The 12729-nt window shown below is 40.0% G+C and overlaps 1 protein-coding gene across 1 annotated transcript in view; it reads right to left on the reverse strand.

The window, feature by feature from the left end:
• The window catches only part of Smp_176040 (eukaryotictranslation initiation factor,putative), a gene marked incomplete at both ends in the record, with an annotated part of 61836 nt that extends 49830 nt beyond the window's left edge, over positions 1 to 12006 (reverse strand). Inside the window, 2 exons of the mRNA XM_018791675.1 lie at positions 3901 to 4190; positions 11996 to 12006. Coding sequence (XP_018645191.1) covers positions 3901 to 4190; positions 11996 to 12006 — 301 coding nt within the window. The remainder of the gene's footprint in view (positions 1 to 3900; positions 4191 to 11995) is intronic.
• Positions 12007 to 12729: the final 723 nt, after the last annotated feature.

The raw sequence follows: 12729 nt of genomic DNA on the forward strand, positions 1-12729 counted from the left end.
GGTTAACTTCAACCAATCCACGAAGTTTGAGCAATCGGTTAAGTGCTTTGGCGCGAGACTGGTAGGTCCTGAGTTCGAATCTCGCGAGTGCGGGATCGTCGATGCGCAATGCTGTGGAATCCCATAATAGGACGAAACGGTCGTCAAGCAGTGCTTCCAGGTTTTCCATGGTAGTCTAGCTTCAATTGACTCATGATTTCAACTATGAAAATATATTATGTAGTTGAATCTTTGTTCATAAGATTGAATGCTATTTTGGAGTAATTTGGTTCCATCAGCATCAATTTTGTACCCATTTTTCACCAAATATAACACTAAAGCTGATTTGTACCCAAGCAATATAAAGTTCTTTGGTAATTTAGGAAATTTTTTAAATGTTCTTATATTCTTTTTAATCTCACTGTCCACTGATCACTGTGAGCATCTTAGTTCTGCAAGGCGGTAACTAAGACTCTAGATACTCTTTGGGAAATATCTCTGACTGTTATATTTGTTTAAGCAGGTTTGAACACTAATGAAGTTAACAATTCCTTCAGAATGGTATTTATCTCTTACCTATTAGTGCTAACGAGCGCCGGACCTGATAAATATATTTTATGACTTTTAAAAAAATTTTCCCACTATTCAATGTATTTGGCTGTGTTGCGACAACCAACTAGAGTACTGAATTAGAATACGGTACTTTAAACCTTAAAACTTAATTCTACTGTTTACAAAACTCCAAGAATTATAATGCTTCTGAATTAAGGCTATATCGAGGCAATACGCACAGTATGCATATATGCCAATAAGAGACTGATCCATTGCAATCATAAACATCAATGGGAAGATTTAAACAAACAATACCAAATGAATTCAAACTTCACAAGTAAGTGGCTATCAGGACTGAGTAGCTGAGTGGTTATTGCGATGGCGTGTGAAGAGAACAGTACTGGATTCGAGTTCCAGAGTGAACATAAACTCTGAGATGCAGGTACATCCAGCTGACGTGTCCCGAATGGGTCGAAACGTTCGTCCTGGATTCCACTGTTAGCCACTATCCATCTTTGCTTACAAAAATTATATATTTAGTTATAAAAAAGTGGATCTTAATAACACTGAAAATTCGCTTCATCACTGAATGCATTTTAAAATTGTTCATTGTTTTTTATTTAATATCTTATTAGCCAAGTTTAGGATTATCTACAACTTCTAATCAAGAATTAGATAGATTACGTAAACAGTATACTGAAATGAAAACATCTTGTGAACAAGCACAAAAATCATTTGAAGAAGCTCAAATACAAGTGAGTTTAAATTGAACTTCTTTTCATTTATAAAAGAGAAGATTAATGATCTCGTCAGAACAGATCATTTCAGGGCTTTTGAAAAGTAGTTAAACAGTCCTTTTTCCATGTATAACAAGACTGATCCTGTTGACCACCTCCAACCACCATCTTATCTCAATATAGTGCATACAGTGTCGAGCCACCTAGACTAGTGACCACATTACAACTTAATCGATAGCATTCTATCAGCACTAAGAAGGACTTGACAAGCATGACATTGATCATCACCCAGTGATCAATCAATTGTCCCAGTGATCAATCTATTGTGACATTCGATTGTCTCCCACACATGTTCTGTATAGTATAGCCTGGATAAATATCAACTTCAAATAAAAAGAATCGATCAAATTTACGCAAAGTAGAATCAGATGCATATACCAGAGGGGTTGAAATTTACCAAAATTGTTTATAAGGTTGATTACTATGAGGAACAAATAATGAAAAATCCTAGTAAGCAAAGAGAAATCTGAGAGCTAAATGGAAAAGTGGAAAAATTACACCATACTTTATTCAACCCGAGAATTATGTTTTACATTCAGTAAAAAAATATTCCAAATGTAAGAGTCACACAATAAAAACTTAAGTTATCAAACAATAAACAAGTGATTGCTTGCAGACTGTATACCAGACTGCATATACCAGAGGGGTTGAAATTTACCAAAATTGTTTATAAGGTTGATTACTATGAGGAACAAATAATGAAAAATCCTAGTAAGCAAAGAGAAATCTGAGAGCTAAATGGAAAAGTGGAAAAATTACACCATACTTTATTTAACCCGAGAATTATGTTTTACATTCAGTAAAAAAATATTCCAAATGTAAGAGTCACACAATAAAAACTTAAGTTATCAAACAATAAACAAGTGATTGCTTGCAGACTGTATTTTAAGAGTAAATTTTAATTGTACCAAATAGATAAAAGCGATTCAACAAAACGTTACATTTAATTGTGAAACAATGAAGCCGAGTTTTTAGATTTTATCACACATTTTAGTCTTATGAACTCATTCGTATTATCATCTTTCAGTTATAGTAGAATATTCAAGTCAGCTTGAGTAAAATATGTCTAAAACACTAGCCTCTATGAACACTCAACGCTTAACTAGGGCTTGTAAGGAGAAAACGTGTGAAAACCAGTCTGGTTACAGACATAGATGTGAATGTGTAAATCAAATTATTCACTCGTCAAGTTTTACAACAAATACATAGTTTCCGACGCTCAACAATAATTGTATTCCATTACATTAGGGTAGTTTTTAACAAGTTCTGAATCAGTTTGTGATTAAAAGACATATCAAAGAAGTGCATTAACCTTGTATAGACTCTTCACTCGAGAACTACTGGTCACAAAATACACGGATAACATAGCCCTTTTTAGTGAAGACGCTGAAAAAGTAAAAGTCTTCTGATCACCTTAAGCAACAATCTCAGAACGATTCTCTCCTGCCAGATGCAAACTGTTGCTTCAGAACTGGGTCTACATCAACGCTTGAACTAATGATGGAGAGTGAAAAAGTCAACTATATCGACTATTTCACTTATCTTGGGATTCCCACCAGTCTTGGTGAGCTGGTGTTTGATGAGAACTCGACAGGGATTTAGATAACTCGGTTGTGGGGAGACAGCATCGCTGCAGATGCTAGTCTTCAAAGGGAACACCTTACCGCTGTTACAGCCCTCTACAGCCATCAACACGACTTAGCTCTCAGACCTTAAGTTGCTGGTTTTAGTCTCCAACCGACTTGCATGGCATAATAGAAACGTTTTACAGCTAATAAAGCCCCCAAATGCCCTAGTACGGCTGCGAGTTGGGAGAGTCCGCTCTCCATCTCCAAATGCTCTCAAACTGCCATGCGTAAATAGTCTCTGTCAGGGAAGTCCTACTCACTAACTTCTCGTAGCACCGGTGTTGTTTACGAAATTGGGAAAACGAAAAGCGAATGTCCGGTGCTTTAACCGGGTTGGTGGACATGGAGAGTCCACCTAGGGGAGTTGGAAAACCCGGATTTCAAACCAATGGTGTACATGGACTCCAGTATCCTGAAGGAACAAATGGCGTATGAATCAATTGTTGGTCATCGGCTACTATGGGACTGCATTTCCTCACGATGCTCCACTGCCTTGCGGATCAGAACTCTAGGTCAAAGGCTCCGGGTGTGGCCCCCTCCGAAAACCACCTGCTTCAGTTTGGGCACCTGGGCAGTATCATAGCCCTCACACAAATCAAATGAGATTTGTGTAGCGCATATGTATCTGGTGCTCCTTTGTACCAATATTTGTGTGCTTAAATAAATAATAAATAAAGCTCGGTTGAGTCATCAAGATAGGCACAACCACCATGTTAAGGTATCAAGCACTATTGATACTGTTGCTAATTCTATTACGGTGGGATTCGCATTGATAATTTATCTCACTATGCTAACTTGGTATAGCAACTACATACAACGCCCATATGTTAGGTTCTACGTTGCATAAGACTAACTGAAGACAGCCAAACGATTGACATCTTATCTATAGTATATGGCATAACGTTTTTAAACAATAAAAAAGGCAGATGAACAAAAATATACACATGCCTGTCTTGATTGAACAATTTGCATGGTAACTACATCGGCTGGGTACGTATTGGCTAAATTTCCACCAGAAGGATCAGATTTTGAAGCACCAAACTTTCTCCATTTTTTCCTGTCCGCTACTTGTGAAGCAACAACACGTTTTTCTTTTTGATATTCCTTAGTTTCCTTGATCAAATCACCGTCTTCATTGTAGAAATATCGTACGACAGTTTTGATGTTACGCTCTGGATCGAACTTTTCTTCAATAGGAGGCAATTCCGAATCTTCGTTTAACTCATCTGTCCAACTGAATATAGGCAGGTTGAAAGAAAAAGGTGAATAAATTAATAAATATTGACTTTTCGTCAGTCCTCGTCACACTGATCAACCAAAAAATACTTGCAGTTGCCACTGGGGTGTGCTAGTTATCTACCTGCTTTTCTTCCTTAACCCAATCGCTTGATTGCTTAATGGTTTAAACCTGAGCTCTGTACGCAAAAGTAGTAAACGAAATTTCTCATTATACCACACCCCTAAAACTTCTAATTTTGTATAATAAGTAAACTTGTCGTTAGTAAATTACAATTTTCTGAAGTACTGATTATTACGTTCTTGCTCGCCTTTTTTATACCCTACAAGTGAATAATTACCTTCCACGCACTTACTTTTACATTGTTTTTTCTAACCTCTCAATTTTTGGTCAACTCTCTTGTGACACTTGAAATCTCTAAACACTTTAAGGTGTAACCACTTTCCATTTCCAAATAAATTATAAATACGATTGAACAGCTTTAATATACAATAGTGCTGAGAAGAAAGTTTTCGCTAAATTTTCTTTATTCCTTCTTAGATAACAAAACAATAAATTTCATGTACTCTGGAATATGGAAAAGTCACTCAGCAACAACGTACAACTTCGTACGTATGTACATCAGTTCAAGTTGCCATTTTCCATGAGAAAACTCGTCAGAATGAACTTCCAGTATGCTCACAGGGGAGAAACAAGGAAATATGACTAAACAATTATGTAAACTCTCCTATGCATGCTAGTTCATCATAAACAACGTAGAACCTGAGACGTGTCCATTGGTCTAAGTTCCCAAGCCAAGTCGAGACAGGGGGATGAAATCGTCAAGATGAACAAAGTAGCAAAAGTATAATCTATTACCAAAAATTAACGATAAAGAATAAGAATGAACGAAGTAGTGGGATAAAAGGTGTGAACACTTGGAATCTAAGGAAAGATGGAGTGAATACATCTGCACTATTGGTATTAGTTCTGAGTCATGCCACCCAACAGCTTCAGAATACAAGGACAATAACCATGCGGACCGCAACCAGGTAGTCCGCACTGACCAACAGTCGATGATTTCACAAAGTGATGTTGAGTCTTAGTTTGGTCGTTCTACTTTTATGCCAGTTAACATTGGGATTCGGAGTAGGTGTTGGATGGGTAAATGCAATACGTATCCCAGCTACCTGTCCATTAGGATTCACAATCTTATTGAGCGGTATGCCATTTATGTTTAGTACTCTGCGTCTAATCTCAATCTTGCTTACACGGAGGTCCTAACATTTCCGGAGAATACTTCGAAGACATGTTAAAGACTTTATGCAGCACCTTATCACTTCTTTTTTTGTACAATTTCAGCAACCTTTAGTTTAGTGTCTTGAGGCCACCAAATGCCCTGGTACAGCCGAGGGTGAGGAGAGTCAGCTCTCCCTCTTGAAATGGCCACACTTATACAGTGACTGCCAGGGAAGTCCTACTCACTGCCTTCTCTCAGTGGGGGTGTTGTTTACGAAAGTGAGAGGACGATAAGCGAATATCCGGCTTTTTAACAGGGCTGACAAATACGGAAGGTCCACCTAGGGGAGTTGGAAAACCCTGATCTCAAACCAATGGTGCACATGGATTCCAGTATCCTGATGGAACAAATGGCGTGTGAACCTATTTTTGGTCACCGACTACCATGAGATTGCATCTCCTGACGTTGCTCCACTGCCTTGTGGATCAGACCTTTAGGTAGAAGGCTTCAGGTAAACTGGGGACTCAAGTGTACAGGAAGCCGACCCACACTGATCAAATTCTCAACCACAATAGCAATAAACCAAGAGCTCACAAAATCAATTGCGTAAAAACTTTGTTAAAGAGGGTGAGGACACATTGCAACAGAATTACAGCACGAAAAAATGAAGAAAAATACTTGAAGATCACCCTTCAAAAGAAGGGTTACCCAATCAAATTTCATCAAAAAAATACGAGCCGTACCCGTCATCAGAAACGAATTCAAGTACAGAAATCAACAAAAGGATCACCCTATCATACATAACAGGTATATCAGAAACGACAGGACTGCTGAAAACCTTCGGAATAGTTGTTGCGCACAAACCAATACAATTCCTCCATTCAATCCCATGCAAACCAAAGGATGAAATGACAAAAGAAGACAAACCAAACATCATCTACAAAATAAATTTCACCGACTGCGAAAAACACTACGTCGGATAAAGCGGACGCCCTCTTCATCTTTGCCTGCATGAACATCAATTAGCAGTCAAACGCCATGACATGTCTTCACTTATATCAATGCACGTGGACAACTGCAGACACATATTCGACTGGAAAAATGTGGAGATTTTTGATAGAGGCAATTCCGAAAACACCAGGGAATTTTTAGAAGCTTGGCACTCAGGTCAATCAGCATTAAACAAGCATATTGAAGTCAATCCAACTTATCAACCAATCAGGAAAATCATGCACAAACATAGGAACAGAAATCAAACCAACGGGAGATGCAACCAAAACAATCAAGTAAACAATGACAAATTTAAGGTCAACAAGAATCAATTAACATCGAGGTGTACAGGACAAGTTGTGAACCACATATGGAGAAATTCGAACACTTCACTTCTACCCGAAATTTGTGCTGATGATGTCGTTCAGAACGGCGATGAAAGCTCCACGACCAAACCATTCAGCTTAGAGAACAAAACTCCTTCAAAATCATTCACCTGAGCACCGAAAAGGCAGCAACACACGTCGCTACCATCACCCAGAACTTGAAGGCCATTGAAAACAGCACGAATTTTTGTTTTATAGAAATCTAGGTGCGCCAACATGTTATATTTCAGTGTGTTTACAACACTATACAAAATATTTATCCGGAGAGGGTTAGAGTACTGTATACAAGAGGCTAGTCTCTGTTTTCAGGAAGGTTGTAGGCTAAGAAGAAAGATTTGAAAATTTGAAAGTAAAATAACTCAACCAATAATAGAGCTTTAGTTGATATACGTGTATCACTTATGACGTGAAAAGATTAGATTTGACTTCACTATATCGTTTAGATTACTTAGTAATAATTTGGAACTGGCATGTTTTTTCTTATTACATTCCGCATCATTAAATCAATGACGATAAACACCCACATATTTAAGGACCATTATTGTCAGGCTCTATTACTAAGTATTCTACAAAGACACAGGAACAGAGAAATTGTTCAGACAGTAACAGCTCAAGATATTCGACATTAGTCAAAGACTGTACGTCTCCACCTCGATGTGAAAAAACATAAACACATAACTGGGTACTCAAAATAAACACAGGACAGCTAACTTTGTTAGCTCTATCCTACTGGTTGGCTTGTAGCTAGTTGCACATTTACTCGTATATATCTCTAATATGCCCTTGTTTTTATGACCATTTGCCTATCTGCTTGTCTTATTCTACTATTTTGCTGACCTCAGTCAGTCAGCGACAACGTAGGACCAGGCACATTTATGCATCGGTCAAAGTTGCCATACCTCGTTAGCACAACAAGATGAACACCGGATTCATAGAAGTAATTAATTTAGTGGTGGTAGTATATAAAGAAAGGTTGTATATAAGGATATAGTATAGGAAGGAAAAAAGTTATGAAGCAATTTTAATCTCAAGGTTTAAGGGAAGATAAAGAGTGTATACACCTTCGCCATTGTGATCGATTCTGAGCCATGTCACCTAGAGTCTCCAACCATTGGTTACGATAGTCACGCGGACCCCAACCAGGTAGTCTGCATCTGCCAACATGGCTCACACTAGAAGTTAGTGACTTCAAGCACTGATGCCATGTTTTGGTTTGGCCGCCCCTAACTCTCTTCCAACCATCCCCTACACTATTCAGCATTGCGCGTCGTGGTAATCGGTGTTCAGACATACGTAACACATGGCCCAACCATCTCAGTCGATGAAGATTCATCACCTCATCAACTGATTTACCATCATTCCCTAATACCCTGCGTCTAACCTCACTATTACTTACCCAGTTATCCCAGCAGATGCGAGCAATATTTCTAAGGCATCTGTGGTCAAATACTAGTAACCTACGAGTATATTCTACTCTTAATGGCCATGTTTCGCAGCCGTAAAGTAGAACAGAATGAACTGCTGCGCAGTATACTCGTCCCTTAATTGATAGACGGATATCTCGTCTTCGCCATAGGTGACGTAAGTTGGCAAAAGCCAAACGAGCTTTTTGAATCCGTGCTGAGATTTCGTCAGACACCAACCCATTAGGGCTGATCAGACTTCCAAGATAAGTGAAGTTGTCCACGCGTTCGACTACTTCACTCCCTATCCTTAGTTCGGGTGTTGACGCAGGCCAGTCCTGGAGTAACAATTTACATTTGGATGGGGAGAAACGCATCCCAAACATCCTGGCATTATTACTCAGTTCTAACAGAAGACTCTGCATTTTGCCAGCGTCTTCAGCAAACAGGACTATGTCATCTGCGTATTCTAAGTCGATAAGTGAACCTCCTGGCAGAAGATCAATTCCTGTAAATTCAGTTGAAGAAAGTGTTATTTCCAGCAACAGGTCTATAATGAAGTTAAACAAAAATGGGGATAGTGGACAGCCTTGACGTACACCACTTGAGGTTGTAAAATCAGATGACAGTTCGCCATAAGCTCTCACTCGACTGATAGTGTTCGAGTAAAGAGCCTTCACAAGGTTTATGTACTTCTCAGGTACACCTTTCAATGACAGACACTGCCACAGAACCTCTCGGTCTACAGAGTCAAACGCTGCTTTCAAGTCAAGAAAAACTATCATTGTCGGACGCCGATAAGCATGTCTGTGCTCTAAAACTTGACGAATGGTGAATATGTGGTCGATACAGCCACGACCAGGTCTGAAGCCAACCTGATTTTCTCGTGTTTGCAGTTCACGAGTCTTAGTTAGGCGCCCGATAATTATTGAGTCTAGTATTTTAGATGCTATGTTAGTCAGACTAATCCCTCTATGGTTATCACAGGATGATTTTGGCCCCTTCTTATATATTGGGACAATCAGAGATTGTGACCAGTCAGATAGGATTACGTCCGTCTCCCAGATTTTAGCCAGAATATTAGTCAACCTAATCGCTAAAATTGGACCACCATATTTAAAGACCTCTGAAGCCAATCCATCTGGACCAGCTGCTCTTCCTCGTTTCAGATTACTTATAGCCTTTTGAACTTCAAGTAGGGTCGGGGGGCCTACTTCAATGTTCCATTCAGGTTTTCTGGGAATAGTGGGTAGTTGTGCAGTAGCTGAAGGCCAGCTAAACTGCTCCTTAAAGTGTTCCGCCCATCGTTCTAAACGTTTGGGTTGAGAGCAGATAAGGGTTCCGTCTTTTTCCGAGATTGTCTCACTTACACTTGACTTCTTAATTCCGGTTTCTTTTATTAGTCTGAATAGTTGCCTGGTGTTGCCTACAGCCGCTGCCTTTTCCATCTCTTTTGCTTTCGTTGCCCACCACTGCTCACGATCGTTCCTTAGACTTTTAGTTAACCTAGATCTAATTTGTTTACGCTCTTCGTCGTGTTCAGAGCCTGATGGGATGAGTTTACGCGAATCCATCAGTGAAATAGACTTAGAAGAAATCCACTAGTTTTTTGGAGCCCTATGGTTTAAATAACTAATAGATGTTACTGCTGTTTCCACAGCTGTTCGTGTGTCTTTCCAAGCAGCATCTGGGTCAGTCTCGTTTACAGAACTGCCTAGATGTGAACTCAGTTGTTTCTGGAATTCGCATTTGGCTTTCTCGTCCTCCAGTTCAATCCTAATGGGTCTTCTTAGTGTAATTTTCCTGCGTCCATTGAGGCGCAGACAAATGCGTGCTCGTATTAAAGCGTGATCAGAGTCTAAACAAGTATTCCAATACGAGCGACAATCTTCTATTGAGCCTCTCCAATGATGACTGATGACAATATGGTCTATTTGAGTCCATCGTTGGTTTGGTGCAGGTGGTCGCCATGTTAGACGATGTCTCGCCTTATGCTTAAAATTAGTGCTTGCTAAAAATAAACGATTGTCTGAGCATAGTTGCAACTGACGATCACCATTATCGGTTCGTTGAGCCGGAATACTAAAACACCCACCTAAATGTCTTTCTGTTTGAATTAAGCTGCCTACCTGGGCATTAAAGTCACCCGCTACGACTACTATGTCTGAGCGCTTAGCTTTCTGAGGAAGCTCAGAGAGTTTTCTGTAAAAGTCATCTTTTACTTCATCAGGGCTGCAGTCAGTGGGAGCGTAGGCAGAAACGACGAAAAGGCAACGACGTGTGTCCCTATCCTTCCGAGTTCTTACGGAGCCATTTAGCCGGACAGCACACAGGCGACTGTTAACGGGGACCCATTCTAGTAGTGCCTGTTCTGCCCTTGTACTTAGTGCTATGCCTACACCTGCAAGTCCACGAGAACTAGCCAACGGGTCGCCAGATACACGGAGGGTGTATTTCGTTGGCTGTCCATTTTGGCGAGGTTAGGTCAAGTGAATGACCACACTGGGATCCTGTATGCGTGTTTCGGAGACACAGCATACATCAATGGTACGAGATTCTAGGGTTTTAGCTAAGGAGGCCTGTTGACCGATTTGGCATAGGGTACGTACGTTGAAGGCTCCAATGTGTAGTTTGGAGCGAGGTTTTAGTAGACCTGGGAGTGTTCCGCGCACTAGAATCGTTGGCCATGGTGACACTTGAGGAGGAAACCGAGAGAGGAAGTTTAGTGTTGAAAGTCGAGGTAGAAGGAATAGTAGGAATTGAAGGAGATTGATTACGAATACAGTGGTCTTGAGTGCTGTTAGAGGTATGAGGGCAGTTATCACTTCCCGGTTGCCCACACCGTGGAAGGGTTCTTCTCGAGGTACCTGAAAAAGAAATTGGATTAGAAGTGGCCTTAATGACCTGAGAGCGTGATCGCAGTGCCAAAGGGACAACTGCTTGAGGTCGGTCACACACGACCTTTTTGTGGGTAGTTTTTGTGTTAGCTCCGTTCTTTAAAGGACCTTAGCGTCGGAGACGGATATCCGTGGGATAAGGCGAGGTGTGCATTTTTAGGGTCGACCTTTTCTAACCCCACCCCTCCTTGTGGGAAGGCAGCATCGCTGTCATGCTGGTTGTCTGAAGGAAACACCTTACTGCTGTCACACCTCTGTACAGTCAGCAGTACGACTGCGCCTTCGGACCTTGGGTTTGCTGCTTTTAGTCTCACCGCTCTTCAAACAACCTGCTTGGCATGGTAGGACCTTGAGGAACGATTGTTCCAGCCAGTATAGCTCGATTGAATCATCACGATAGACAAGCCCGACCACTACGTCAAGGTAGCAGCTGACCTACAAACATTCGATAGATCTTGGTTGACACCGGATATATTTTGGCACAGCATATGTCAGAATTGTCTTTGCAGCTCTAAATTCACTTAATCAAAGAACAACTGTAAGATATAAGAACTCCAATACAATATTGAATATCCCAATGTCAATATATTTCCCATTCTATTAGATTCAGGTGATTGCAGTGTCGACATAAATCCAATAGAAAAACAAAGGCCTAACTTTTGCATTAATCCACAGCTGCGATTACTTCGATTTTATCACGTTTATGTGGTCCAATTAAGATTTGAGCATACATTTTTATTACTAAATGTTCCGGTTGGTTTAATTACTAAGATACATTCTCGAGATTACAACTATCCGAGATTTTTTTCAATCTTTTGATTGTTGGTCGCTAAAATCAGGATGAAATGTGGTATAGTTCTGAGCTTTAGAGATGTCTAAGTTAAAACCAAAACAACAATGAACTTACGACACAGTCATGTTGCTCCGTGGAATCAAAGAGCGCGCGTAACGTAGAAGTGCAGTAACTTCGTACTTGTTAATAATTAACTTTGCTTTTGTGTATTTATTGCACCAAAAGACTACTTGATTAACCTTGAATTGAATTATTTCTGCTAAGGTTTAGGATTTCTACAAGTCGGTTTAGTGGTACTTTATATTTATTTGGTGGTCACACTTGTGATTATCTTGTGTATGTTGTCGATATTTTAAATCCTCTTAAAATAGCCTGCTGTACTCATAGATTTGGATAGTCAAATTGCTTATTCCCTGTAGGGGGGAATTTAACGTGATAAGTGAAAGAATTGGTTTCATGAGATGTATACCCCTTTGAACCCTACTGCACACAAGTCTTTGGTAGACTCACACTCCTCGTCACAGATTACTCCAAGTTTGTAAGCGTGAACTGGTGTTTATGTTATCAACGTTCACATCACTCCTGAATGCACATCATCTGCACTTTCTGTCCTTACTGACGTATTCAATGAATTGGCTGTTAAGGCCTTCAGTGGTTCCAATTGCGTAAAGTGATTTTAATTCATGTGACTGTCGCTCTCCTCCGTTACTTGGTCACCAAAATGTAATAAACTTTCCAGCTGGCTTCGATGCATATTTAGATTTCGTTTTCATTATTAATGTGAGTATACATTTGACTCGTAAACGTGCTCCATTGTCTTGTTGAGATCATTGCATGATTCATGTTCT

The sequence above is a fragment of the Schistosoma mansoni genome (genome assembly GCF_000237925.1).
Source record: "Schistosoma mansoni, WGS project CABG00000000 data, chromosome 1 unplaced supercontig 0135, strain Puerto Rico, whole genome shotgun sequence".
Lineage (NCBI taxonomy): Eukaryota > Metazoa > Platyhelminthes > Trematoda > Strigeidida > Schistosomatidae > Schistosoma > Schistosoma mansoni.